The sequence below is a fragment of the Electrophorus electricus genome, chromosome 4 (assembly GCF_041902795.1).
Source record: "Electrophorus electricus isolate QZ-2024a chromosome 4, ASM4190279v1, whole genome shotgun sequence".
Lineage (NCBI taxonomy): Eukaryota > Metazoa > Chordata > Actinopteri > Gymnotiformes > Gymnotidae > Electrophorus > Electrophorus electricus.
In genome coordinates this window covers 34927449-34953297 of record NC_137500.1, presented here as the reverse complement: position 1 = coordinate 34953297, position 25849 = coordinate 34927449, and the positions used below count along the sequence as shown (strand labels likewise).

General features: G+C 42.6%; 1 protein-coding gene across 1 annotated transcript in view; it reads right to left on the bottom strand.

The window, feature by feature from the left end:
* fstl1b (follistatin-like 1b) overlaps positions 1-24477 on the bottom strand; it is a 30240-nt gene extending 5763 nt beyond the window's left edge. The window contains exons 1-7 of the mRNA XM_035520363.2: positions 24322-24477; positions 24161-24217; positions 5370-5471; positions 4314-4443; positions 3384-3416; positions 2867-2997; positions 766-884 (exon numbers count right to left, since the gene is read on the bottom strand). Coding sequence (XP_035376256.1) covers positions 766-884; positions 2867-2997; positions 3384-3416; positions 4314-4443; positions 5370-5471; positions 24161-24217; positions 24322-24324 — 575 coding nt within the window. The 5' untranslated portion in view covers positions 24325-24477. The remainder of the gene's footprint in view (positions 1-765; positions 885-2866; positions 2998-3383; positions 3417-4313; positions 4444-5369; positions 5472-24160; positions 24218-24321) is intronic.
* Positions 24478-25849: the final 1372 nt, after the last annotated feature.

Genomic DNA, 25849 nt, shown 5'->3' with positions numbered 1-25849 from the left:
CCACACAGAGGCTGTATCTGCCTCCCTCTCTACAGTCTGCTCCAATCTCATTGCAGTTCACAGGTTTGAGAAGTTTTTCTTTAAGACCAAAATATGAAGGTCCACGTTTTGCGACAGAACATGTGAAACGGTGAATTACGAGGTCTTAACTGAACACTGAAGTCTGCAACTTCTCGTAAAGAGTATGGTACTGATCCATTAATTACACATTATAGCCCACGGTGTGTACAAAATACCGTATACGCATCATTATCACCTCAGTATAATGTTAGAGCCTGTAGCGTGAAAACCCACATGCAGAGGTTAAAGTACATATACAGAGAGCAGCTTTTACTGCTGTTAGATGTAAATGCTATGGGGAGGGCTTGTTTATATAACTTTATATAATACATAAAAAACTCAGTCAACATCTCTTGCTGTAATGATAACGAGAACATGATGTGTCAGATATAGTCTAGCAGGATGTGCATCAATTATGTGCGCATGTGCACTAGGTTTGAGGCTTATGCAGTGCATAAGGTTATGGAACTGATATGAAAGTGTTTATTTTCAGTGCTGGCTTGACTTTATGGTGCCATGTTTTAATCTGATTATAATTACTCCCACAATAAAATGATTCTTAACATTTTTTACATAATGACATTTTATTTTTATGACTAAGAGGCAGAGGAAGAATTTTGGTATAAGCATCAGTGTACATGTTTGTGTGCAGGTATATGTATTTGCATGTGAATTTGTGTGTGTGTGTGTTTGTGTGTGTGTTGCCTGAGCAGACGGTTGCTCTCCTCCTCGGCATATGAGCTCAGCTCCACAGCGGATTCATTGTGCTGGATGAACCGCAGCAGTTCAGATGAGTCCAGCTGCGAGTCGCCATTATCGTAGTTCTGCAGCAAAACATGAGGACAAACGTGACCAAGTACACATTATGCTAAGACACCTTCACTCTGAATGGGGAATCTAGTCACACTAAAAATAGATATCTAGGTGCTGTCCTGAGCAAGCCAGCCCTATATGAATAACTCATTACATGCAAATTCCTGTTAGACAAATTCCTGTTAGACTAATATTCATAACATTACTATCACTCTTTTGAAAAGGTTTTGTAAAACTAAACTAAGCAATGGCTGAGAATTGTGATGCTCTCACACAGAGTTGGTCTACTACACTGTATAATGCATGTAATGGATAATTTGTTCCTTACATAACTGCCAATTATGAAACTTGACTGTGATTATTATTTCAGTTGCTTATGGAAAGGACTAATTTTTCTATGTTTGTTATTACAATGTGAACAACAAAATAAATGCAATAAAGACAATGGGCTTCAATAAATCAATGAAGGGATTTGATTATGAGATTAACATGGACAATCCACATAAGAAGATTTTTATGAAAGAATCTTTAAAAACATGGTAGGGATGTGTTCCCCCAAGGAGCTTTCCAGGTGATAAATCATTCCAAATCCCCAGTTAGTTTTTACAGTGCTGTGACCTTAGTTTGGAGAGAGTGGGGCTGATAAGTGATGTTCCCCCTAGGGCAGTCCAGCAGGTAGACAAAGGACAGAGGACAGGGTGGAAAAGGCAGAGCAGGAGATCAGCTTATCTGATCAGTGTGCAGTTTACTGACAAATACAGCTAGATATAGCTGTGCAACTGCCAACAACCACACACTCTTTTACACATGACTCTCTCTCTCTCTCTCTCTCTCTCTCTCTCTCTCTAACATGCACACACAGGCATGCACATACATGTGCACACACATGCAGAGAGCAGTGCAGACACACACACACACACACACACACACACACACACACACACACACACACACACACACACACACACAAAATAAAACTGTTCTGCATAGTCCTGACAGTATCTCCTCATAGCTCAAATAAAGGTAAAGGACGTGTCATTTCTACTAATATTTTTAAAGGATTTTTGTGTGCTTCTCCTCCTCCTCCTCCACTCCTTCCTATAGACCAGTGCTAAAGGAGTCCACTGCTCATCTCACCTGCCATTCACAACCACAATACCAGCGCCAACACCCCAATCTTAACTAATGATCAAGTTTACACTCCATCTCCTCAACAAATTGTCAAGCCTTACCTGAGCTGTCACTGGCATTTAAAAACAGCGAACACACAACACTGTGAAGAGTATGGGGCACAATGAACTGACACTAAACTGCTAAATTGCTAGAAAGTTTAGCATCCAGTTGTTCTCCTGTGTAAGGAGTTGTAATAAGCATTATAGCATGACAATCCATGCAGAGCAGAGCAGTGCTGCTTCATGGCCTTGGTACGAAAACACTTCTGCCAGCCTGGCCACAGGCAGCGATGAGTCAAATGAGGTAACGGCAGTCATCTTCTAAATGCCGTGAGACAGCTTTCACAGAAATGACTGGTAATGTCCTGAGGCCACTGTAAGGATCAGTGTGGGGGACACTGATACCCCATGTGAAGGGTAATAAACACAAAAGACACCTGGACCTGAGAGTTACCAGAAGTAACCAGAGACAAAGCCAAGACCATCCTCCCTCCACTTCAGTCCTTTGATTTACCTATCAATGGACTTACAGGTGCACAGAGTGATTGAGACTGACATTCTGAATGCAAAACAAAAGAAAGAGTCATGGTCCATAGAATAAAGACAGATTTGTGACTGTGAGGTCCCTTATATATGTGTGTGTGTGTGTGTCAAAGTGGCCACGCCCTCATTGTGTCTCACACACACCTGCGCTTCATCATGTATGCGAGTGATCCTGTGTGTGGAGTAAGAGCCAATGATATTCTATTTCTGTGCATTGTAAGGTTGCCTTTCTGTGCACTTTAAGACACCCAGAAGTGTCTGCACCTGTCCAAACCCACCTTAAAGTAATTGAGCAGGATATTGGTGAAGTTGGAGCCCTTGCTGAACCAGCCGTCCGGCACGACCTCAGTCTGCAGCCACTCAATCACACGCCTGCGCAGTTCATTACGGTCAGCCACATAGCAGACCACTGCCCACACACACACACACACACCACAGTAAATAGAAAGAAGTAACCAACCAATGCACATTTTCAAGATGGTCTAATTTATTTAAATAAATAAACCTATAAATTTGACAATTACAGGTTGAGTTATTCCCTTGAGCATTATGTATTACTAATTAAATAGCGAAACAGGGTGAATTGCCCTCATTAATCTACTGTGAAAGTAATGTGCTGTGCTGACTAAGCACATGGCTGCATGGCCTCATTCACATGCACTCCTCAATATCTCAGTGTGAGCTCATATTGCTGATCAGCAGTGGAAGGCCTGATCGAAGGGCCTGGATGATAAGAAGGGAGATTTGGGTAGCTCAGCATGACTCAGCACTCAGCAGGAATAACGGTGCACTCACCTGGGCTGGCAACAGCTTTATCCGCTTTTCTCTCTGCAACGGCAAAAGAGAAACCTCATGGCTCTCTCCAGAATGGAGAACACATGTTTGTATTTCACCATTGATTTTTTTTACCATCTTGACTGTGATATTTGTATGACTTAAAAGTGATCACTTTACTTGCTTGTGAAGCTAAAAATAACCCCCCTGAACTCATTCAGTCTTCCTCTCTCTTGAAAAGTATTTTTTATAAAAAATATCAATCACGACAAACTCTGGCGACTCACATTCACATGGGTATTGATTTTTGGTAATTACTGCTATAAAACATTAACTCAGTTTAAAATAGCAGCAGTACAGAAGGTGTGAGGTGGTCTGGTTGGTCTGTGAGCCTGAGAGAGCAGTCTGGTCAATGTCCACTTCTTCATTCAGTCACTAATAAACCCATGGTAATGAGATCAGCGGGTTCGTACAGGTGCAGACCTGCAGAACTCAGTTCACTGATCTCCTGATCAACTACCTGCTCATTGCACAAGTGATCACCACACGTGTTATACAACCATGGGGATGTTAGATAACTTAAATTTCAATCAGAGTCATGATAATCCAAACCCAAACTGCACTTAGACAACTTTTTTTTTTTCTCTTTTGGCTATTTCTTTTTTTCCTTAACATGTTGACAAGAATTACAGTTCCAGTATGGGCATGACTTCACAACATTATTATAATTTTTTTTTCTGAAAGAAAAGGGATAATTTCACATCCAGAGACCAAACTCTTTTCAATCAGGACTCCACTGTGGAGATCCAACCTAACGCATCCAGATCTGATTGCCATGCATAAACACGGTAGATAACATAAGCTTTATTTATTTAAATAGACTTAACCACAGCATGAGGTACAAGGCCTCGTTAGCAATGCCCTGCCCCTCACCACACCCTATTCTCTCACCTCTGCAGTGCCCATCATGCGCCACCTGGATCTTGAGTCCAGTAAGGCAGGCGTCTCGGTGAAGCTCACAGTGGTTTCGGTATGTTTTCCCATTACTGCCACACACAGTTCGTTTGTGAGGCTTGCATTGCTGAGAGAGATGTGCGGTTGAGAGAGACGGTGAGAAACATGGACAGGTAGATACAGAAAGAGAGAAAGAGACAGAGAGAGAAACAGAGAGAGAGAGTGAGCGCGAGAGAGGAGAGAGAAAGTTAAAGAGTTAGGAGAGACAGATATACTAAATTAAACAAAGACAGTTAAAGCCTTACTCCATATACATAAGTGGTGAGACAGGCATCATGGAAATGAGCTTTGAATTCCTAAATAAAGATACCTTGTCCCCCAAAATGTCCCCCAGACATTGTGTTTTGTGCATAATCTTTCTTATGCAAGAGCCAACAGGCACATTCTGAGTCGTCTATAGCCACTGGAGAGCTTGTAAGTAACAATGTAGAGTCGAGCTCTTCAAACTGCTGGTCAGTGTTGTAGGACATCTGAACGTGCATGGAGGAGAGCACTAACCATCCTCCACTTATATGGACACTTCTATGGAACCTCACCAATATCTGCAATTTACTAGTACTGACAAACCATATATCATTGACAACCCTGTTGAGTATTGTATACATTTGTTAAAACAAGCAATAAACAAACAAAACATTCTGTAAGAAAAACAAAAGGCAAACAAGCAAAATGCATTACTGAAAGTTTGAAATAAAACAAATAAACCTAGTGTAACGATATTTTACCATATTCTATCATTTCTATAGAATTTGTCACGTAATTGTAGAGATAGGGAAGAAATAACAAGGGCCATTTTTCCATACATGGATTATGCCCAGCGTTTCACTTGATTGCAGTGCCAATGACACTGTGTGGGTGCGCATGTGTATGTCTGTGTGTGTGTGTGTGTGTGTGCGCGCACATTTGTGCCACAGTTTGGTGTGTTGACTACAGGATTATTGAGAGGACAGTGCTGTATCAGTACAGTACCATCTTACCTTAGTTTTACCTTACCTCAATACACAAGCAGCTGGGCTCCCCTTTCTCTGTTACGGCACACTCTCTCCCTGCCCCACAGAACACGTTAGCACACACTTTCGACTTGCTTGGAATCTCCTGCAGAACACACACACACACACACACACACACACACACACACACACACACACACACACACACACACTAGGTATTTCTACAGAGATATGATATATTTACAAGAGGCAGGATAGCATTCTACAATTACATATACACCTCACTAGATGGAGCTATTACATTGTTAGGACAAAAAAGCTCAAGCAGTTGAGTTACTCATGTTATGCACGTGTCTGTCTGCACTGACTACAGGTGCTCCAGCCATGTACTATAACTGTGGATTTTACTCATTAGGTTTCCTTCTTTATTAGGCAGAAAGTTCGTTAGTGCAAACAAGGCTTGAAGTGAAACCTGGATGCACTGCAAGTGATATCTGGATGCACTGCTCTATTCAGCAGGTACCAAGTGTTGAATCAGATAATGACATAGTGATTTTTCTTCATTACATCAAGAGATTTTCATCAAAGAGCCCAGTAGGTCCCCCATCCATGAGCTGAACAATTCTGTTTTCCATATTCTAACACAAATGATTTAACTCATCTACCCATTCCATTAATTATAAAGCCTCTTATGATCTGGGCCACACATTACAGCAAAGAAAGTGCAAGAATGCCGAGACCATGATGGTCTGCAGATGGACACAGGGAAGTACAGCTCAAAAACGTCATTCACAACTTTATTAAAACGGCATGTTGCATGGCTGCTGGGTTTAGAGTCAATATGTTTGAATGATACTTAAACAAATAAATCCATTAGGTGGTATTGGGTGATATCTCTATTAAAATTAACTAAAAGAGTCTGTCATTTTGAAACCACAGGAAATAAATACACACAAGAATACTCACACACACATTGCCTGCACACACATCCTTACATATGCAGGGTATTGCATTTACTGTAGATGGTGGGAGAGATGATTGACATCTGTCGCTAATGGGGGAAGCAGAACCCTCTCTGCTCCCCATGATCTCCCATAAGGCTGCCTGCCTCTTGTTACCCTGACAACAAGATGTTCTCCTTGAAAAAGAGGACAAGCATGGCATGTAACGCTTCCTTCCTGTTCCATAATAAATGGTTCTCCTCTGGAGTACAGAGACCCACACAGCACAGCCAACTCTCCAACTGGAGCAAACGACCAACTGAAAGAGCCACCAAGCAGGCGTAGCAGTATCTGTCACTGCTCCTGGGGCAGAGAAGAGGGCCTAACACAGTGAGAAATGGAGCCACCACAGCTGGAAAAAAACCAAAAAACTAGGAGACACACATTTATAAAGGGGGAGTGCAAAGTATGGCTGGGATCGGTCATAGTCATTCTTTATATACTTAAAAGTACATGGAGTGTGAGGAGTAAACAAAGTGATTCTTTATGTAATGCAAAACTGTCGGTGGACTGACGGCTGGAAAACATTTGAAAAAGCTTACTCCAACATCAAAATGCTGCATTTTTCAGATCGCCAGGTTAGGCTGTAACATTGCAAAGCTTTTGGAGAATAGTTCTTATGCCTATGTTGTATATTCATTCCTTACATTATATGGGTGGTCTGCTATATAAACTAAAACACCATGTGCCCTCTAAACATAAAAGTGCATCCACTCTAGTGGGCAACACGGAGCCGTGGAGCACACACGTCCCCCATTATAAGTGCAGTCTAGCTGTCTCTGGAGTCAACGCTTCTAGATTCCTTCCCCTCTCTCTCTCTCTGTAACTGTTACTTCGTTCCCTCACTTTTCACCTCTCTGCTTTTACTTGCAGTCCAGTTTCTGCTTCAATCCTCAGTTCATGTTTCTACTTTTCCTTTCGCCATTTTCCTCTCTCTCTCTCACCTCCCTTGTACTGGGACAACCCCCCACTGCACACCACGGTACTGGCCATGTGAACAGGAGGCAGCCAATCATGTGCTGCCAAGTTGAGACTGAAGTAAAAATTTAGGGTACACACACACACAGACACACGCGCACGCAGACACACGCGCACGCAGACACACGCGCACGCAGACACACGCGCACGCCCAGGTTGAGCACCATGCTTACACTTGGCTATGGGAATAATTTTTCTTCCACCAAGTTTTATTTTATTCTAAAATCCAAGCATAGCAAAATGTAGGTTTCGAGAATGTAGGCTTTCATTTGTGTGTGTGTGTGTGTGTGTGTGTGTGAGCGCACATGTGTTTGCCTTCCACAAGAAAATGTTTATGTCTAGAATCTTGCATGTCCTAGTTAAATGGTTTGGAAAAATTTGTGTGCGCACGCACGTCTTCCAATAGAAAACATTTTTACGTCTTTTACGTCTACGATTCTTGCATGTTCTCTCTTTTCCCATGAATCAGCAGTGTATGTGTTTGTTTGTGTCTATGTCTGTGTGTGTGCGCGCGTGTTATTCAAAGCTCATTGTAATACCATTGTAATTAGCGCACACATACCACCCACTCACAAACACATACACCCACACACACCCTTTTCCACCCATTCATGACTCATGCAGCATAACTGAATTTTCCAGAGGCTGGATTTTTGTGTGGTGCGAGTTGTTCACTTTGTGGGCCCAACAAAACAACAGATCAGTGCTTAGACAAAGAACAGATACATGCCCTAGACCAGTCAGTGTTATTCCACACTAATGTAGACTTCTAAATCCTAGTCAAACAATGCAGAAAACAGGAGGTGAAAACAAGAGAAAAGCAAACACATAAATCTCACAAATAAGAATTTTTTCAAACAAAAGTGTTGCAGATGCCACAGTAGAAAAACACCAGTCTTACTCTGAATTATTTTTGCATTCTTTGGAGATGAACGGATCCGGGAACGCATCCGGATCTAGAGTAACATTCTAATTGTAAGCAGAGAGAGAGAGAGAGAGAGAGAGAGAGAGAGAGAGAGAGAGAGAGAGAGAGAAACAGGAATCACCACTGGCATTGGAGCAGTGAAACCTTCTCTCTACTGGAAGAGTCAAACTGACATTTAATTTAATGAGTGCTGAAGCACACTTTAGCTCAAGCAAATTATAACTTTGAGGGTTTCTATGGCAACTTGTCAGCAGTGGCTGAAAATGTATAAATGTATTGTAGACAAATGGATAGATGGAGTAAGGGAAAGATAGAAAAGAAATAGAAAAGAAAAGAAAGATATAAGGGAAAGATAGAAAAGAAAAACAGAAAAAAAGAGAGAGAGGAATGGGGGCTCCACTCATTCAGCCAAGCTTAAAGCAGGAATTGTAATGCAGAACAAGATACACTGCAGTACAGCCTGATGTGTGGAATGACTTCAAAAGACCAATTCCAAATCACCAGCATCTGGCTGTCAATACCGTTAACAGTGATTTACACAGATTGGCTAGTAAGGTTCTCCTGTTTTGCTGTAGTATAGCAATAGCTATAAAGCAGAGAATGCGACATGTATATTTACATATAATATATTTATAATATATAAAATTTGAATGCGATAACACAGAAATTCAGCAACTAATAGCAAGAAACAGCTCAGCTCATACTCCCTCACTCCTCTAACTTCTGTATCCGATGCAGTTGGATTCCTGTACACCACAAACTTAGTGGTGGTGGATTTGATTCTTAAAGAAGAATCAAGTTTTAATGACCTATGGCCATTCTCCCAGTGCAGATACTTTACAATAAGCAATAGTATACCCACATCTCCACACGTCTGGAATATGGCAGTAACATTTATATGACCCTGCCATGGGTTAAATGTAATACAGCTCTATTCTCTCTGGCCCCTATTTCATTTTTCAGCACAAAAGTTTCAAAGTCAGTTGTGTTTTGAGTTTTGAGTGTTTTGAGTTTGCTGACAGCAAAGAAAACAGGTGCACAGTAAATCAGTCCAGACAATAACCTATTTCAGAGTGATGCATTAAAGCTGTAAATGGCAGTCACAGGTGCAAAATCCAGAAGCTCAGTGGACAACAATTCCCAGCTGCACTGGTGTTTAATTTTCATTTTCCTGTCAGTGTTTATCAGTTATGACTGCAGCCACAGGCCTATGACACCTTTCCCTCTGTGCACACACGCACATGCGCATGTACACACACACACAAGCACGCACACACACACACACCACACACAAGCACACACAGAAGCACGCGCGCACACACACACAGAAGTACACGTATGCGCGTGCACACACACACACACACACACACACGCACGCGCACACACATACGCACACGCACACACACAAGCACGCGCACACACACAAGCACATACATGCACACAGTAAAGGAATGTGAAGTGATGTTTATCTTGTGGGCTCTTCTTCCAAAGAGAAAGGATGATGGAGTGGTTAAAGGATGGAGAACGAGAGATAGAGGGGGAAAGACAGAGCAAATCTTCCCTGTGAAGAAGGCGGCCATGGAATGTTGGATAGAGTCTGTCCCTGGAGTTATGACACACTAATATCCCTTCAAACCGCATAATCTTGGTAATAGTAATAGCATTGCACAACCTTATTATACATTTCAAGACCTCTTTGCCATAAATATTCACTACAACTACAGGTACAGTCGACCTGAGCCAAGACAGTAGGGAACATGGACCATGCAAGAATCATTTGTACAACAGCAGTACAGCCATGCTGAAAAGTATATAATGAATAAATATAACAATAACCAGCAATGGCCAACAATATCAGTGCCATTACACTGCAGTTTTACTGGCTGTAGATTTGCACTCTTGAACCATTCTTGAATGCAAGAATGTCACCTGCCAGTGATGATTCACAGGACGATTCACAGGGTCACTGTGTCCATGTCCCTCCTCTAGACATAGGTTAACCCTAACCCTAACCCCTGAGTGACTAAGGATCAGAGTGATGTAAATGATGTTCACTGAGTGTACCCATGCCATGTCAATCACTGCCTGATAGCACAGCTCATTTTTGTATGTGTTACACGTTTTGTGGAGATTACAGAAACTTGCAGACTGTGCAGTCTTAAGTTTTTCAACCCGTGTGCATTACCAGCCAGTGGGTCCCAGAGCATCAGGAAAGCTGAAGCAGATGACCTTACATGCATGTACTGATAATACTAGTTCTGGAAGGGCCCACGGAAATAATACTTTTAGGCACAAAAACATATTAGGGCCCAGGTCACATTGCATTAAGGCATTTAAAACCACCACATAGTCAGATTCCACAGTATGGGGTATTACAGTACTGAACCCTAGTCTAAATCCATGGCTCTTACTACAGCTTTCCTTTTCTCGCTCTTTCACTCACTATTCTTTCCCCTCACCCTCACTTTCTCCCTCACCCCTCACCCTCTCTTCCTCTCTCCTCACCCTCACCCTCTCCCTCACCCTCTCTTCCTCTCTCCTCACCCTCTCTTCCTCTCTCCTCACCCTCACCCTCTCCCTCACCCTCTCTCCTCACCCTCATCCTCTCTTCCTCTCTCCTCACCCTCTCTTCCTCTCTCCTCACCCTCATCCTCACCCTCTCCCTCACCCTCTCTTCCTCTCTCCTCACCCTCATCCTCACCCTCTCTTCCTCTCTCCTCATCCTCACCCTCTCCCTCTCTTCTCACCCTCATCCTCACCCTCTCTTCCTCTCTCCTCACCCTCATCCTCTCCCTCACCCTCTCTTCCTCTCTCCTCACCCTCATCCTCACCCTCTCTTCCTCTCTCCTCATCCTCTCCCTCACCCTCTCTTCCTCTCTCCTCACCCTCATCCTCACCCTCTCTTCCTCTCTCCTCACCCTCTCCCTCACCCTCTCTTCCTCTCTCCTCACCCTCTCCCTCACCCTCTCTTCAGCACTGTACTCTGAACTGTTCTGGCTGCTACCGGTGACTGCTATGTTCAGTATAGCATGTCACTGACTCCTACACACAACCCACTTTACATATCCCCAGTACTGTGCACTGGTCAAAATAAATGCACTGTCAAATTCACTGTTCATTGTGTATTGGTCCCGTCCTGTATTTATTGTATTTATTTATTGTATGACATTTTGCACTGTATTGTATTGTTTGCACTCGTGCAATGTGTTGTCTGTTGCACTTGTTCTGTGTTGTGTTGCACCATGGTCCTGGAGGAACATTGTTTCGTTTTTGCTGTGTGCTTGTATACAGCTGAATAAAGCCTTTTGAACCTTTGAAACTTTGAACCTTCCTCTCTCATCACCCTCACCCCTGACCCCTCAACCTCAAACTCTCCCTCACCATCACCCCTCACCCTCAATCTAACTTGTCAGGCTGGATCTGCTGCTGCATGAGGTAAGAGCAACCTGCCTCTGGCAGACTGCAACCCAACCAGAGCAGATCCGGAGATTAAAGAAGAGATGATGGAAAGAAAGGAACAGAGTGAGCAGTGCAGGAAAGGAGGAGTAGGAGGAGGGGGGAGGAGGAGGAGGAGGAGGAGGAGTGGGGCTGGGCTGGCCAAAGTCAAAAGAGAGCGAGAGGAAGCGAGATGAGGGACAGATGGGAGACAGGCGATGGCAAGAGAGAGGGTGACTGTAGAAGCTTTAATTAAAAGGACGGTGCCTGAGAGAAACTGAGACTTCAGTCATGCACATTTTCCTTCTGCTTGGAGTCTTGACACTTCGCCATCAGAGCTCAGTGGTGATGTTAGACATTGCTAGTGACGGATCACTCTGCAAAACCCCTCCTTTCCTAATAATCTGCATCTCAGGAGATCAGAGAAGTCAACAAGCAACTAAACACAATCTAGCTCATCTTACACCTTTTGTAAAGTCATTCAGCAAGTTCAGCAGTGCAATTACATTTTAGACAGAGGTAATCAATGAAGCAGTAAGCAATAACTCACCTCACATTATAGATCACCTCTCCCTAGTTTCCAGCATTGAGCAGTTTGAGTCCAGAGATGGCCTTATGATTTTCTAATAACATATTGATCAAAGTGCAAGTCATGATGACTGATGAGTTTAAGGTGCTAGATATTCACATACATCAGTCTGAATATCTGTTGACACTATTCATCTTTCTCTCTTGGGTCTCCTGTAGGGAATATGGCGAGACGACAGACCTACTCCTCGTCAGTCAGACACTAATGCTTTACTGTCTTCTTTTCACAGACGTTTGCAGACCTCTATTGCTATCCTTGAAACGTCTCTCTGTGTCACCTAAAGTGAATAGAGCTATTTTCATTTCATCAGGCCTTTCTTTAAGTTCTATTTCTGCTTTTTTCCCTCAGCACCCATCACTTATTCTCCCCCCTCTCTCTCATTTCTTTCCCTACTCTCCTATGTGCTCTCTACCCTGATACCTCCTCCCTGTCTCTACGGAGTACTTTAAATTAGGCCCAGGAGCGCAGGGTCCTGTGCAGTGTTGATCAGGAGATGGGATCAAGACTAAAGGAAGTGGTGGAAATTAGAGAGTTGCTGGTGGTGCACAGTAAGATTGCACAATATGTTGTTCCTTAGCTAATATTGCAGTGTTGATTGTTGCAATATAATGGGTCCAATATCCAAAGGAGTCCTGTAACACGACACTCACTGCATGTTTATTGTGTGCTTTGAGCATGGATAATCTCATATATTCCAGATATGTAGAAAGTTCTCTCCTTGCTGTGGACTTTTTGATCAATCAATCAATCAATCATGACTTTAACATGATCCAACAAATGGAAATCATTTTGGTGAAAGTAATGCAAGCAAACCTTTAACCTTACCACATCAAGGCAGCGGCCATATATTGCAAGGCATTTGGCCCCACGTTTCAATATGTCGGCTACATTATTTGTCTGTGTCACACAACCCTAATGTGTATGAAATAGTGTATGGAGATGGAAACTGGAAGGAGGCTTGAGGTGTTTTGAGGTTTTTCTCCAGCTCTGCGGGTGTCCTGACCTCACTCTGTAAAAAACGCCCTATGCTATAAAAATGCAAGCCTCTTCTCTACTCTCCACCCTCTTAAAAAGAACTCTCTCCCTCTTCTCCGCGGGAGGCTGCAGTAGCATGCTGGATCTCTTGACCAATCAGATGGCTAAAGACCAACTCTTCCAATCTCCCTCTTCTACAGGAAACGAGCTATCCCATAATAATAGTAATAATAATAGGTTTAATAGCAGGCATTATCGTTGTCACTGCCATCAACACTGTCAACATTACTGTTGCCATCATCAAAGTAGATCAAGTAAACCACAATAAATAATAAATCTGCTACCAAATACACACTGGAGCAAACACACAGTGCATAGAAATGTATATAGTGACATAAATAAATAAATAAGAACAAAGGACTACAGCACTAAGTGAGAACAAGTGCCTCGCAAGCAAGAATTCTCCTCATGAAGAGAGTGATTACTGGGGCCCGGCTGTGGCTCTGGCCCTGAATAAACCCTGAGTGTATGTTCCAGGTGCCCTGCTGCTCCCTCCTCACTCTCATTATGAGCTCAGTGGGAACCAGAAGCCTCTCCAGCAGCTGACCTAAGAACAGTTCCCAGACTACACGGTAACACCAAGCTGCTTTGCTTCTGCAGCAGACACACATGCACTGGGAACAACTGCATCTCTCTGTGGTCGTCTGAGGACACGGCTGCATGTCAGACATGAAAACAAAAGGGATATAAATATGTAAAGGCATGCAAAAATGTTTGTTATTTTTTATGATGTTAAAATCACCTGCCAGCGCACATATGACAAAAAGCACCAATATTCTGAAGGGAGAGAAAAGTGGAACGTTAGCCCAGCTTTATGGTTTGTGTATTAGTTCTCACCAGATGAGCTGCTCACTAATTAAAAAGTCTTTCTGGAAGAAGCTGACAAGGCAGTCAGGCTAATGTTATCTCTAAATGAAATGCATTAAAGCAAACACCTTTCAGCTGGACAGAATTGTCAGTCCACCGAGGAACGCTGAAACTGACTTAATTAACTCTCTGGAATGAACAAACTCCAATCTCTTTAATTATGATAATGTAGTCCATCTTAATACCCACAGCAAGGAGAGAATTCTCTACAGAAAGAGAACGCATCTGCCTTTCGGCTAGGGTGAGGTTTCACTATGTTATCTGCCATGCAGGCTGCCAACATGCCATGGTTCTAATAGGCATATTTCAGGAGTTTTAACTATAATTACACAGAGAACATTGATGCACTTTTTGGCCAAAGACTCTCACCAGCGTAAAAACAGCTGAGTGCAGTTAGAGTGCTGGGCTCGGATCTGGCCTGATAAAGGGTCTCTTGTTCTTCTAAGTCCAGGTTAATCTAAAATCTTTGTGCTCACACAGACTGAAATGAGCCAGTCCAAAAAAGTCTAAAAGCAGAAGTTCTGTTTGCTTTACCAACCATGGCTGAAAGCAAAAGATGAGAAAGGGATGGAGTGTAACACTGTGTCAAAGGCAAAAAGTGTCTTGTGTCAGAGTGAAAGCATCTGAAAGACTGACTGAACAAACTGACTGAAATTAGAGAAAGAGATGGAGAGAAGATGAGGTCATAGCGGCTGCTCACATGTGCAGTCTGACACATATCCAGGGGTCTATTTATGGATGAGGTGATGGCCCTCATTCCATTCCCTTCATGCTAGCAACACCTACAGGCCCCTGCAGCCAGACACTAAGCTCCAACACACACAAACTGTGGGGTGCAGAGATCACTGTGCTTTTGCTTTCTTTCTCTCTCTCTCTCACACACACACACACACACACACACACACACACACACACACACACACACACACACACACAGGGCCAGATATACACAGGACCGCGGAGTTACAAGAGAACAAAAGATAGTAATGAAAGGAAACTGTTTTCACACGGCTGTCAGATATTCCTACCAAAGCTTATTCGGTTAAAGGTTTCGTTGTTTTTCTGCACTGAGCACAGAGCAGCAATAACTGAGGCTCTTGAGCTGACGAGAGGCACTGTGAGTAGGGAGGGAGAGAATTTACTGTTTTTCTTTAATAACTCAAATATTACAAAGCAAGTTTGATTAGCATGCCACACACTAGGAACTCAAGACTCCCAGAGACTAGAGTGAGAGACACTACAGGAGCGTGCCTGTTTTCTGACTGATATTTCTTTCTGACTGCTTCCATCTGACAAATAAACCAAACTTGAAATCTGAGACTGTCAGAGAGATTCCAATAATCACCCCAATTCCTGCCCCTCTGGTTATCTACAACTTCCATGCAAATGTCACACTTTCTGCAAAACAGTTATGTGCTGATATCAGTTCAGTGAGGGAAGATATGTGTATGCATAACAAGCAAAAATGTCACCATGAATGATGTTATTCAATGAATGAGCAAGAGAGACAAAGTTCCTGCATAAACTAGCACCTGTCAGAAAATGTGTATGTATTTGTGTGTGTGTGTAAGTAAATGATTCACTGGCTGTAAATCGGTTCTTCAAATGAAAGGCTCTCTCTTAGCCCTTTCCCCAGACACCTTCACAGGTTTGATCTGCATGCGGTTCATCAACTTCAGCAGGCACACACCCGGAGAGACTCGCTCTGCTCAGCTTGTGCTCCAAGTGGACTCACCAGCTAACAAGCTAGCCAATTAGCCCTGTTAGAGGTGTGTCTGTTAAGCCAGAAGGGCAGGCTAATGAGGGGGGTGGGGTGGGGCATGACTGAAAGGCTACCAGTATCGTCAGCACCAGTTACTGAATCCTCAACAGGCTGCAGCTAGAATGAAAACACATGGAATACACGCACGCACACACGCGCACACACACGCAGCATGAGCAGCGTAAAACAAAAAACCACCTATAGGAGGTAAGGGAGAGAGCACATTCCACACTTATCCTGACCTTCTAACTTTTCCAGCTCCAGATCAGTTAGCTCAAACAGACCTGTCAAACATGACTGGCACTATTACTTTGGTGACTTCACACAGGCGCTAAGCTACTGCAACTACTTTATTTATCAAATAGAGAAAAGAGTGGAGGAATGTGAAACATAAAAAAGGCAAAATGACAAAAACCCTACCTATAAAAGCAGCGAAATCAAGCAAATACAGTGTGACATGGAGCCTCGACAGACACTGGGAAACTGCATTGTCTGTGAGTGGATCCTGAAGAACATTATTGAATAAGCAGAGAGACAACAGCCATGCATCAAGTACAATAGAACACAGTGTGTATCAGCTGTAATAGGAGATCATGTGCCTCTTTTTACAATGACCACCTGAGTAAGTGATTGAGCGAGCAAGCGAGCGCACGTGTGTGTGTGTGTGTGTGGTTTGTAGCCCATGTAACTACTAGTCATGACGTCATTTGCATAAAGCTAACTGGTGGCAATTCACTTTCATTAATTGTCAACATTAACATTCTGACCAAGTAAAGTATATATTTGGATACTAAAGTTACCAAACAAATCTAAACATCACTGAGATTTGAGAAAACAGCATTGTAGTAAGGTCATTGTAGTATGGTCAGGTCTCCCACGGGAAGCTCAAGAATCTGGCACAGCCGCCATTTTGTTTGCACACCAATACGGCTGAGCAGTGAAATCTGAGCCACCTGCGTGTGTGGAAGGGGTGCAGGAGAATCATTTCGAGAGGATGTGTGTGTTTGTGGGTGTGTATATTTTATGTTTTAAAAGATGATGTCATTTCTAACAAGTACCACTTTATCAGTGTATTCTTCAGTGTAGATGTGACATCATGTGCCTTTTCTTAATTTCTTGTTTTTTCCCTTGGCTCATTCCCCCCCCAACAAGCTATGCTCCAATAAAACCATGACAGATTCTCCAACAAATGACCCAACAATGGAGTGATTCATTCCCATAAAAATGCTTCTCTGACTCAACACATATGCTTGCTATTGAGAGAGGGAGGGAAAGGAGGAAGAAGAAGGATGAAGAAAAGACAGAGAGAGGAAAAAAGAGAAAGGACAGAGAGAAAGAGGATATGGGGAAAACAAAAAGATATAGAGATAGATGGAGGCAGATCAAGGAGAGAAAGAGACTATAGAAAGGTACAGATGAAGAGGAGAAGTGGGCGATTTAGACATCCGAAAAGACTGGGTATATTCCTCTCCATCACATTCACTCTCACATTCTTCCCACTGGGCTTGTCTCATGCCAGAACTCTTGGCTATTTGTATCAAAGGAAATCTTCAGCATTCTTTAACTGCACACACAACTTCTTTGTCCAAACTTTCCCATGTCCAGCATTGGTGGATGCCCCAAACTAAGGAAACAAAGTGATAAGCAAACCCAAATTTTTATACATCTTTCTAAACAGCACAGATTTCTTGTCATTCCTTTTAAATTATGATCTACCATCTGTACAAGATGTAAAAAAATATATTAACATTTACCATGAATGAAAAATAACTTGAGGATCTGGCATCTCATGTTTCCTTGACACAGTTAATAACTATAATTTTCACTGCAATTTCCTTTTAGTCTGTTTTATCCTTTTCTCATCTCAAATATCACCCAGAGACCTCACAGCTCCTGGCTCCAGAAGAATACCATGCCCTACATTTGTTAGAGTGGTAACAAGACCATGTCTACACAATCTTATTCCTAGGTCCACAGACAACCACCTCTTAATTACAAACATACTTCAGTGACAGCCATATCCAGATACAGTTCTGGATTTTGTATTAACTGGCAGTCGCCTCACCAGTTCATATAACCAGCTGGCCACTTTGTCATCAGATCTGACTCCTATATAAAGGGAAGGGGAAATCAGTATAACCAGCACACTGCGGGCTGCGATTTGAATATTTTAATTTTACACCTACGCCATTAAGTAGGTGCATTTTACATTTGTTTAGTTATAGACTGTAGCCCCCTCTAACTGACTCTTGCATTTCTCTTCAACTCCTAATTCTCATGGTGCCAAACAGCTTATTGTACCGTCAACTGCCACATGAACTCCAAACCTGCTTCTTGGTCCTGTGCATCTGTCTTGAATCCATATAAAATTCTACCCGTCATCTTTGACATCCTATATGTCAAAAAACAACACTGGTCACTGGGCTAGCCCACAGATCTTTGCTCTGTACAATCTGATCTTCGCCTTGTAATCTCAGCTGTATAAACTTGGATCCATCTCTCACACATCTGTTAACTTCACTGTACTGTGAGCACTCAGAAGTGGAAGGGTTCCTCTTCTGATCCCTGGCACCACATCCTTGTGCAATGCCAGGGAGATTTTTCTTGCTGCCACCGCCCGTGGCTTGCTCATTAGGGGTCTGAAACTGGATTTCTGTAAATCTTTGTGACAGTGTCCATAGAAGAAAAAGAATAACACTATACAGATAAAATCTGAATGGATGGAACTGGACTGGGATGCAGAGACACTGAAAATGAAGCGAAACACAAATCAAATGAGAGTGACACTGGTCCCCACTCCATGTCTCTGTAGTGGTCCTCCCTTTAGACTCACTCATGTACACTGACTGTTTTCATCCCAGCCTCTCAGACACAAAACACATTTTGAAAGGACAGTAATGATCGTTTGTCTTCCTCTGTTCTTCATTTGAATGGAATGTCTTTATAGTGTGATGTCATCCCATTCTACTGCCTCACGCATTCCAAGTTGGAATGTCTGGAAGGAGCTTGGAATGACACCAGGACAAAGGTGATAAGAAGGAGAGAGTGTGTGAGCGGGGAAGAACTACTGAAGAGCAGGTCCATGTATGCTTATTGTTTGAAGCACAATGGCATGCGAGTCAGGGGATTGACCCCCATACCTGCTAGTGTCTCAAATGTAGGCCAGCTAGCCAAGAATGCTGCTAGTCTCTGGCAGGTTCTTATTCTTATTTAGTTTGTACAGCATACTGTGAGCAGCCACAAAGAAAAAAAACAAAAAACAAAACAAAACAAAACAAAAAAAACCATTGCTGCCAGTAAAATTTTCCTGTTGACAAACCTACATTGGCGTAGGTTATAGACACTCCACTGCCACCAATGGAATTAAAAAGCCATGTATGCACCATTGGGAGGCCATTTTGCGAGCTGTGCAGCAGTGCAGTGCCGGGGTCTGGGTGTGGGGCAGTGGGAAGAGCCAGCACACGGCAGGCAGCCAGACTGCAGGGTGTCCACCAAACGCTCCCTTTCCACTTTCCCAGTTTGCTTAACTGTACATGCTTCCATTATCTGTCCCCTGTCCCCCTGCAAGAACAGTCTTCTCTCTTTCTCCTTGTCTCTCTTTCTCTCTTAGTGGATCCATCCATCTCACCCCCCCTTTATCCTCCATCTCATTTTCTGATTTTTCCCAGGCTTAGAGCCAGTAGATATATTCCTTCTGCTTTCATAGCCACCCACCTTATCTCTGTCTCACTCCCTTTTCATTTCTCTATTCTTGCTCCATCTCTCTGCTTTGTCTTTGTGCCTTTTTCTCTCTCTCTCTCTGTATATGTGTGTGTGTGTGTGCGCTCTGTCCTAAAGTGTGTGGTCACTGAGATCTTTGCAGGCTTGCTGAGAGCTCCCCCAGACAGCATTCCTCTCAGGGGGTGGGGAGCAGAGGGCTCCTCCAGGGGAATGCCTCACTAATAGCTGACGTGTGTTTGCAGAAGGAAGAGTACTTGTTTCCATACCCAGTTCTCCACAATAACCTTCTTCTTTGCACTGGGCACCACAGATCAGCTGAACTGCTTTCTGCTTGGTGGCCAATGCACCATTTTGAAGCAGAGGAAGCCCTAAGCAACACTTACTCCCTTAACAATCATCCACACATTATGCTAATGGAATTCATGAGGCAAAGAACAATAAGATGACTATATCATTGCCAGCTCCTAAATAAACTTAGACTTGAATAATAATTCCAAACAGCAAAGGTTTTAAGATTTCTCTGAGATCTTTGAAGTCATATCTATTTAGATCCTTATTCCCAGTGCTGGTAATAGAGCCAGAAACTGCAACATTCAAATGATAACACGCTGCAGGCAAGCAGCCGCACACTTGCACACCAATCAACAGTCTCAAAGGCACAAGAGGCTTGGTGACAATTGAGTGAAGGAGGCACAGAGATAGACAGAGATGGAATAAACTGGAGGAAGTCAAAAAGTCAAGAGTCAAAAAACAAACAAACAACAACAAAAAAACATGCTCGTAGTGAGACTCCATGACAATTGGGATCTGTGTTAGTAGATTTAGCCTCGGTTCCAGTTTCCTTACATCTCCCCACCATAACCGCTCCCCCCTGCCGGCTATCGGAAACAGAAAACTGCTCATCTTCGCATCTCTCTCTTCCTCATCTCTCTCCATCCTTCCGACTCAGTATTCTTCAAACTGAGCCTCTGTTTCTCTCTCTCTTTCACTGTCTTCCCTTCAGCCCTATTAGAAATGGCCACACAAAACCAAGGATGTAAGACACTAGCATATAGCCAAATACGGGACAAATGCAGTTCTAGATGAGAGAGAGAGAGAGAAAGATGACAGATGGTAAAGGAACAACATTAAATGAATATCGGTGGGCTGATCCACGGAACATTCATTTATCTCAGTGTGGGGATGAACCAGAACCAGGGTAAGCAGGAAGTGAACGAGGCTGATAGAGTACATACACGTGCACACAAGGAGTGGAACAGTGAGAGAGATTCACCTACACAGTGGGAGTGCACCCTGAGTGCACATGAGAAAGACATATAAACAAACAGATGAACTAAGAAACGAGAGTATATAATGATTCATTTGTTATTTTATATGTCTTTCAGTTTGTAATCAGTGTAGCTACAGTAACAGCACAGCTTCATAGCACAGATTACTGGCATTTCTCTTTTTTTCAAAGTACAGATTCAGTGATGGAGGGGCATCTTTTTGTACTGTCATGTACAATTAAGAAATAAGACCCAGACCTTTAAAAAGGAACACCACCCAATATATACTAAAAGCTTTATAGTTTTCATGTGGCTTTGTTTTCATTACCTCTTATTTTGAAGTCCTGTCCTTGAATATTTTTATGCAATCACAAATAAGTACGAAAACCATTACCATTACACTATAAATTTAAAATATCAAGTTTAAGGAAGTTCATATGAAAACACTAATATTTATTTTATTTTTTCCAGAACAAAGGACTTAGAGACCACAGTACAGAACACGTTTTCTCTTCAACAAAATACCTTTAGGTGGTATTGGACTTTACTGGACAAAAAGGCTCTCAGTCGCAGATGCCCAAATGCAACTCTCCTGCCATGTCACCAGTGCTCTGGGCCTGATTACATCCTCCAGACTCATCATCTCACACTGGGGAGCTTGGTGCCCCTCCTGCACATGTGCTATTCATATAACTAGGCCATGTCCTGCCCCAGAGACCAGCGCCTCGTACCCTGCAGCCAGGATCTGACCGCGGAGAACTACTCAGAGCTTGGAGATCAAACGGCCTTCAAGGACACCTTCCACCCCTCTCCTGGCTCATGGACAGACCGATTTGCAGGAGAACTAACTAAACACATTTGTTAGTGCAGGACTTGATGCCAGTAAAATAACAAATAGGGCCAGGACATCTTTCTTGGCTTTGATAAAACATGGCCAGATCCAGTCCAGGGTGAGATTGTCCTTCAAAGCTTTCCACCCGCAAGTTCACAGCGGCGACAGAAAACAGGGGAGTTTTTTCAGCGGCAATGTCTATGTAGGTCAGTGTGACATGGCCACGTGAATCATGATCAGGTATAATGGCGGGAGAGCATCTTGGGAAGTCCTCCACATTGAGCGCAGGACCTCATCACTTATCGTGGACTGGCACTGAACGTCAGGGGTACGCCAACCTTCAGGGAGAGCTAATGCTCTCTTTCTTGCTTTCTCTCAGTCCCCCCTCCATCTCCCACTCTTACCCCACATCCCTCTCTCTGCATTACTCTCTCTATCCAATCCCTGAGCTCTAGCCTGCATCTCTCATCACCCTATTCAGCTCCCAACAATTATTCTTCTACATATTTACTCTTCCCCATTTGTATCTCTCCCTCCATCTTGCTCTTTCCACCTAAACTCTCACTCTCTCTCTCACTGGTAGAGATTCTTTTAGGCAGGAGCTTATGAACTGGTAACAGTGTAGAGTGGATGGTCACTAATTCACTCTCATTTTCTCTCTGTGACACTCTCTCTTCCCTTCTGTGCTCATTATATGCCTATTCCTCTATTATTAGGCCACTATAAAAAGGAGATATGCAATATTATATTACCTTCCTTCATTGCATATGTCTACACCAACATGTCCATGTTTTCAATTTATTGTATGTTTATCATGTCTGTAATAGGTGCACAATATCCTCTTAATTTTACATTCTCAGACTGAGAGAGGAAAAGAACTTAGCCATTCAAGGACTGATGGCTGGCAGTTGGCAGCTGTTTCTGCATACTTAACTACAAACATGTAAGTTCACATCCAAGTCTAGATTCAAACTGTAGCACACAAAGTCATCATGGATTTACACAAACAGGCATTGTACACACTTAATATGCAAACACAATAACAACTCTATTTCTGCCCTTGAAATACTTGAAATGTGTTTGACTGTTGTGTGTGTGTGTGTGTGTGTGTGTGTGTGTGTGTGTGTCTAAAGGGTGGAGGGAGGCACTGGAGCTCATAGAGGGATAAGCAATATGGTTTAATTTGGGCTGACACTTTTTAAGCACATGTCTATGTGAGCCTCCCATCCTACCTTGGGGGAAGGCAGTATCTGCCATCTTACAAATCTACCACTAGCCCAGGCAGAGCCAAGAACATATGCAGTGACCTCTGGAAAGCTTAAATTATGTGGAGGGAAAGGGATAGAGGTGTATTAATATATACAGCCCTTGTCTCATTTTAAATGTTTTATCAACCTCTCTACCACTTTCTTCCACATCTCATGCATAAAGCCTGTGGCAATGGGTCTTTAGCGCTCAGAAAGCTCTTAATCCAACAAAGGCCACAACTCAGCTTCTCTATAAAAGCAAACATAACCCTTATACAGAAGATGAGGAACAACCAGAATAATGTCACCACTTCAATCACACCAAAACACCAGAGGAATATTAGAAAACATATCTGAAATATTAGAAAACATTTCTGTATGGTCCATTTCTGCATAAACATAAAAGGAAACAACAACAACAAAAGGTATAGGCCAAAGCCTAGCACTACATTTATCTAAAGCAGGCTAAAAACTGGAGCATGTGCCCTTTCTGTTTAGGTTCTCGTGTGGTTTGTGAAACCTTTTCATTTGCAGTGTGCAAGGCTTCATAACCGGGCACCGCTCAACTTTACAATGCATTGGAACCAACACAAGTGAACATAGCATCCAAGTCTCATCTGTGGCTGGGTCTGAGGGCAGAAATTAGCAACAGCCCGAACCTCTCTGGTAAAGTTCATCCACCTGAATTTCATAATCACCGTATCGTCGCATTTTAAAGGTTTCATGCTGAACGGAGTGAGTGTATTCAACAGCATTCCACAACTCTAGTCTCCCAGGCTGACCTAGACTTGGTTTCGTAACTACCACTAACGCACTTCCTCCTTTTGTGAGGTCTCCGTGTCCCCTTAACGGGGACAGACCCCTTCTGCATGCAGTAATGAAAACGAGTTAGGAACACACCCACGTTGAGTAAGCCTTCGTAACGGTTGCATTATGACAACCATGTCCAACATTTGAGATAATTATTAATTTTACTATAAAAGCGAGATAACGTAAAAAGAGTAATTTATTCAAGGGACTGTCAAGCAAATATAGATCAGAAGACGACATGAATTGTTATTAATATAAAATGCGAGATCGTTTGGGAGTTTTTGGGAGTTAGCCTAGCTTGTTTATCCGGATACGACACACTGCAACTTATTTTACGCACAGTGAAATTCTTTCTGGCAACTTACCTCGGCATGGCAGCAAAGAACGACCAGCAAGACTACAGCGGGGATACTTCGAAACATCTGTAGCGGATGACGAGAAAAGAATAAAAAACAATTAGAAGCAAACGTAATGACAGAAAATAATATTTCAGACGTAAAGGAATGTGTCGATTTAACCTACTCACCATTTTTGCGAGCTGCTCCACCTAGGTTGTAGTTGGAAGAAATGTGCGGGTCCGCCGCCTGCTATGTAGTGTGAGTTGAGAGCAGCGATTGCAGGAAATTCGGCGAGCGCTCTGGAATCCGCACTAGGTCGGTGGGTCTCCTCCGCCCCCCAAGCCACCTCCTTTCCCCGTAGGATGTGGCCAATGAAAATGCTTCGAACCGAAGACACAGACACAGACACAGACACAGACACACACACACACACACACACACACACACACACACACACACACACACACACACAAACTCTCAGAAAGAGTAAGTGTTCACATATGATGCTTTGCTTTGGAAACGTTCCCTACCTTCAATATCAATATACTCTGGATCAACACGTTTAAATAATTAGGCTACCTCTTTAACTTGTCAGTAACCAGTCAGTTTCATTGTCTTTAGATATATGTTTTTATATTTTGTTTTGTACATATCTAATTGCAAGGTTTATTTTTCTATAAGTTTGTTTTTTTTAGTTGTTTTTTTTTTTACAAAACATTTTACAGAGAACTGCTTTAGTGATCTCTCATGAATTATCTAGCACTAAACACATCTTAAATGATCTATATTTCACTGCACTAATATATATATTCCACTCATGACCTGTTTCTAAACTAGTAGCTATTCACAGACCTACACCTATTCCATAACAGGGGTGTTGGGTACTCAAACAAGCAGTGCTTTCCACAAGATGTGTCACAGCTATTGCAATTAAACATTTGCAGAAAGTAGCAGTCTACTATTCTGCTTTCACAACATGGAATTGTGTCAAGTTAATTGCTGAGTTCCTATGTGTGCACAACACATTTGAGATGGAGCACTGGAGAGATAGCTAGTGATGGGGAAACATTTAGTTTTGACTGATTAAATGGACCATGAGCATTAAAGCAATAATCAAAGATGAATTTTAATTATATTCAAATATGCACATGTGGGCAGCTGCTTTTAAACAAGAAGCTTAGTTAAGCATTCTTAGTTTATTTTGTAAAATTGAACACTGGGTGAATCATACTGTGTTTTGATTATATCATAAGGATTGTCAGTTGTGTGAATGGTTACATGTTATACAGTGTTTTTTTAACATGGTGTCATAAGGGAAAGTGACAAATCTTCAGATCTGCCTTAGATTTGAAGTCTGCAGACAGGGATTTAATATTACCTGCTTTCTTTCATTCAAACACAAATGGGCAGGGTTACAGGACACAGACAGGTGGACATCAGATTCAGGGCTCATTAGACTACTGGGCTGCTCAATTCTATGTCATCCTCTGATTTAATGCAATGTGATATTCAACAGGACAGTTGTTACAGCTGCATCACACTCACAAACACACACACACATACACACGGAGAAGAGAGAGAGAGCGATATACACACAAGAAGGCTCTGTTATAAACGTAATAGAATCACATACTGGCAATAGCATTAAAAGACCAAGCCCACCTCCAGGAGCTATGATTTATTGTTCTCACTACAGATGACAGGAACAGAAGAGAA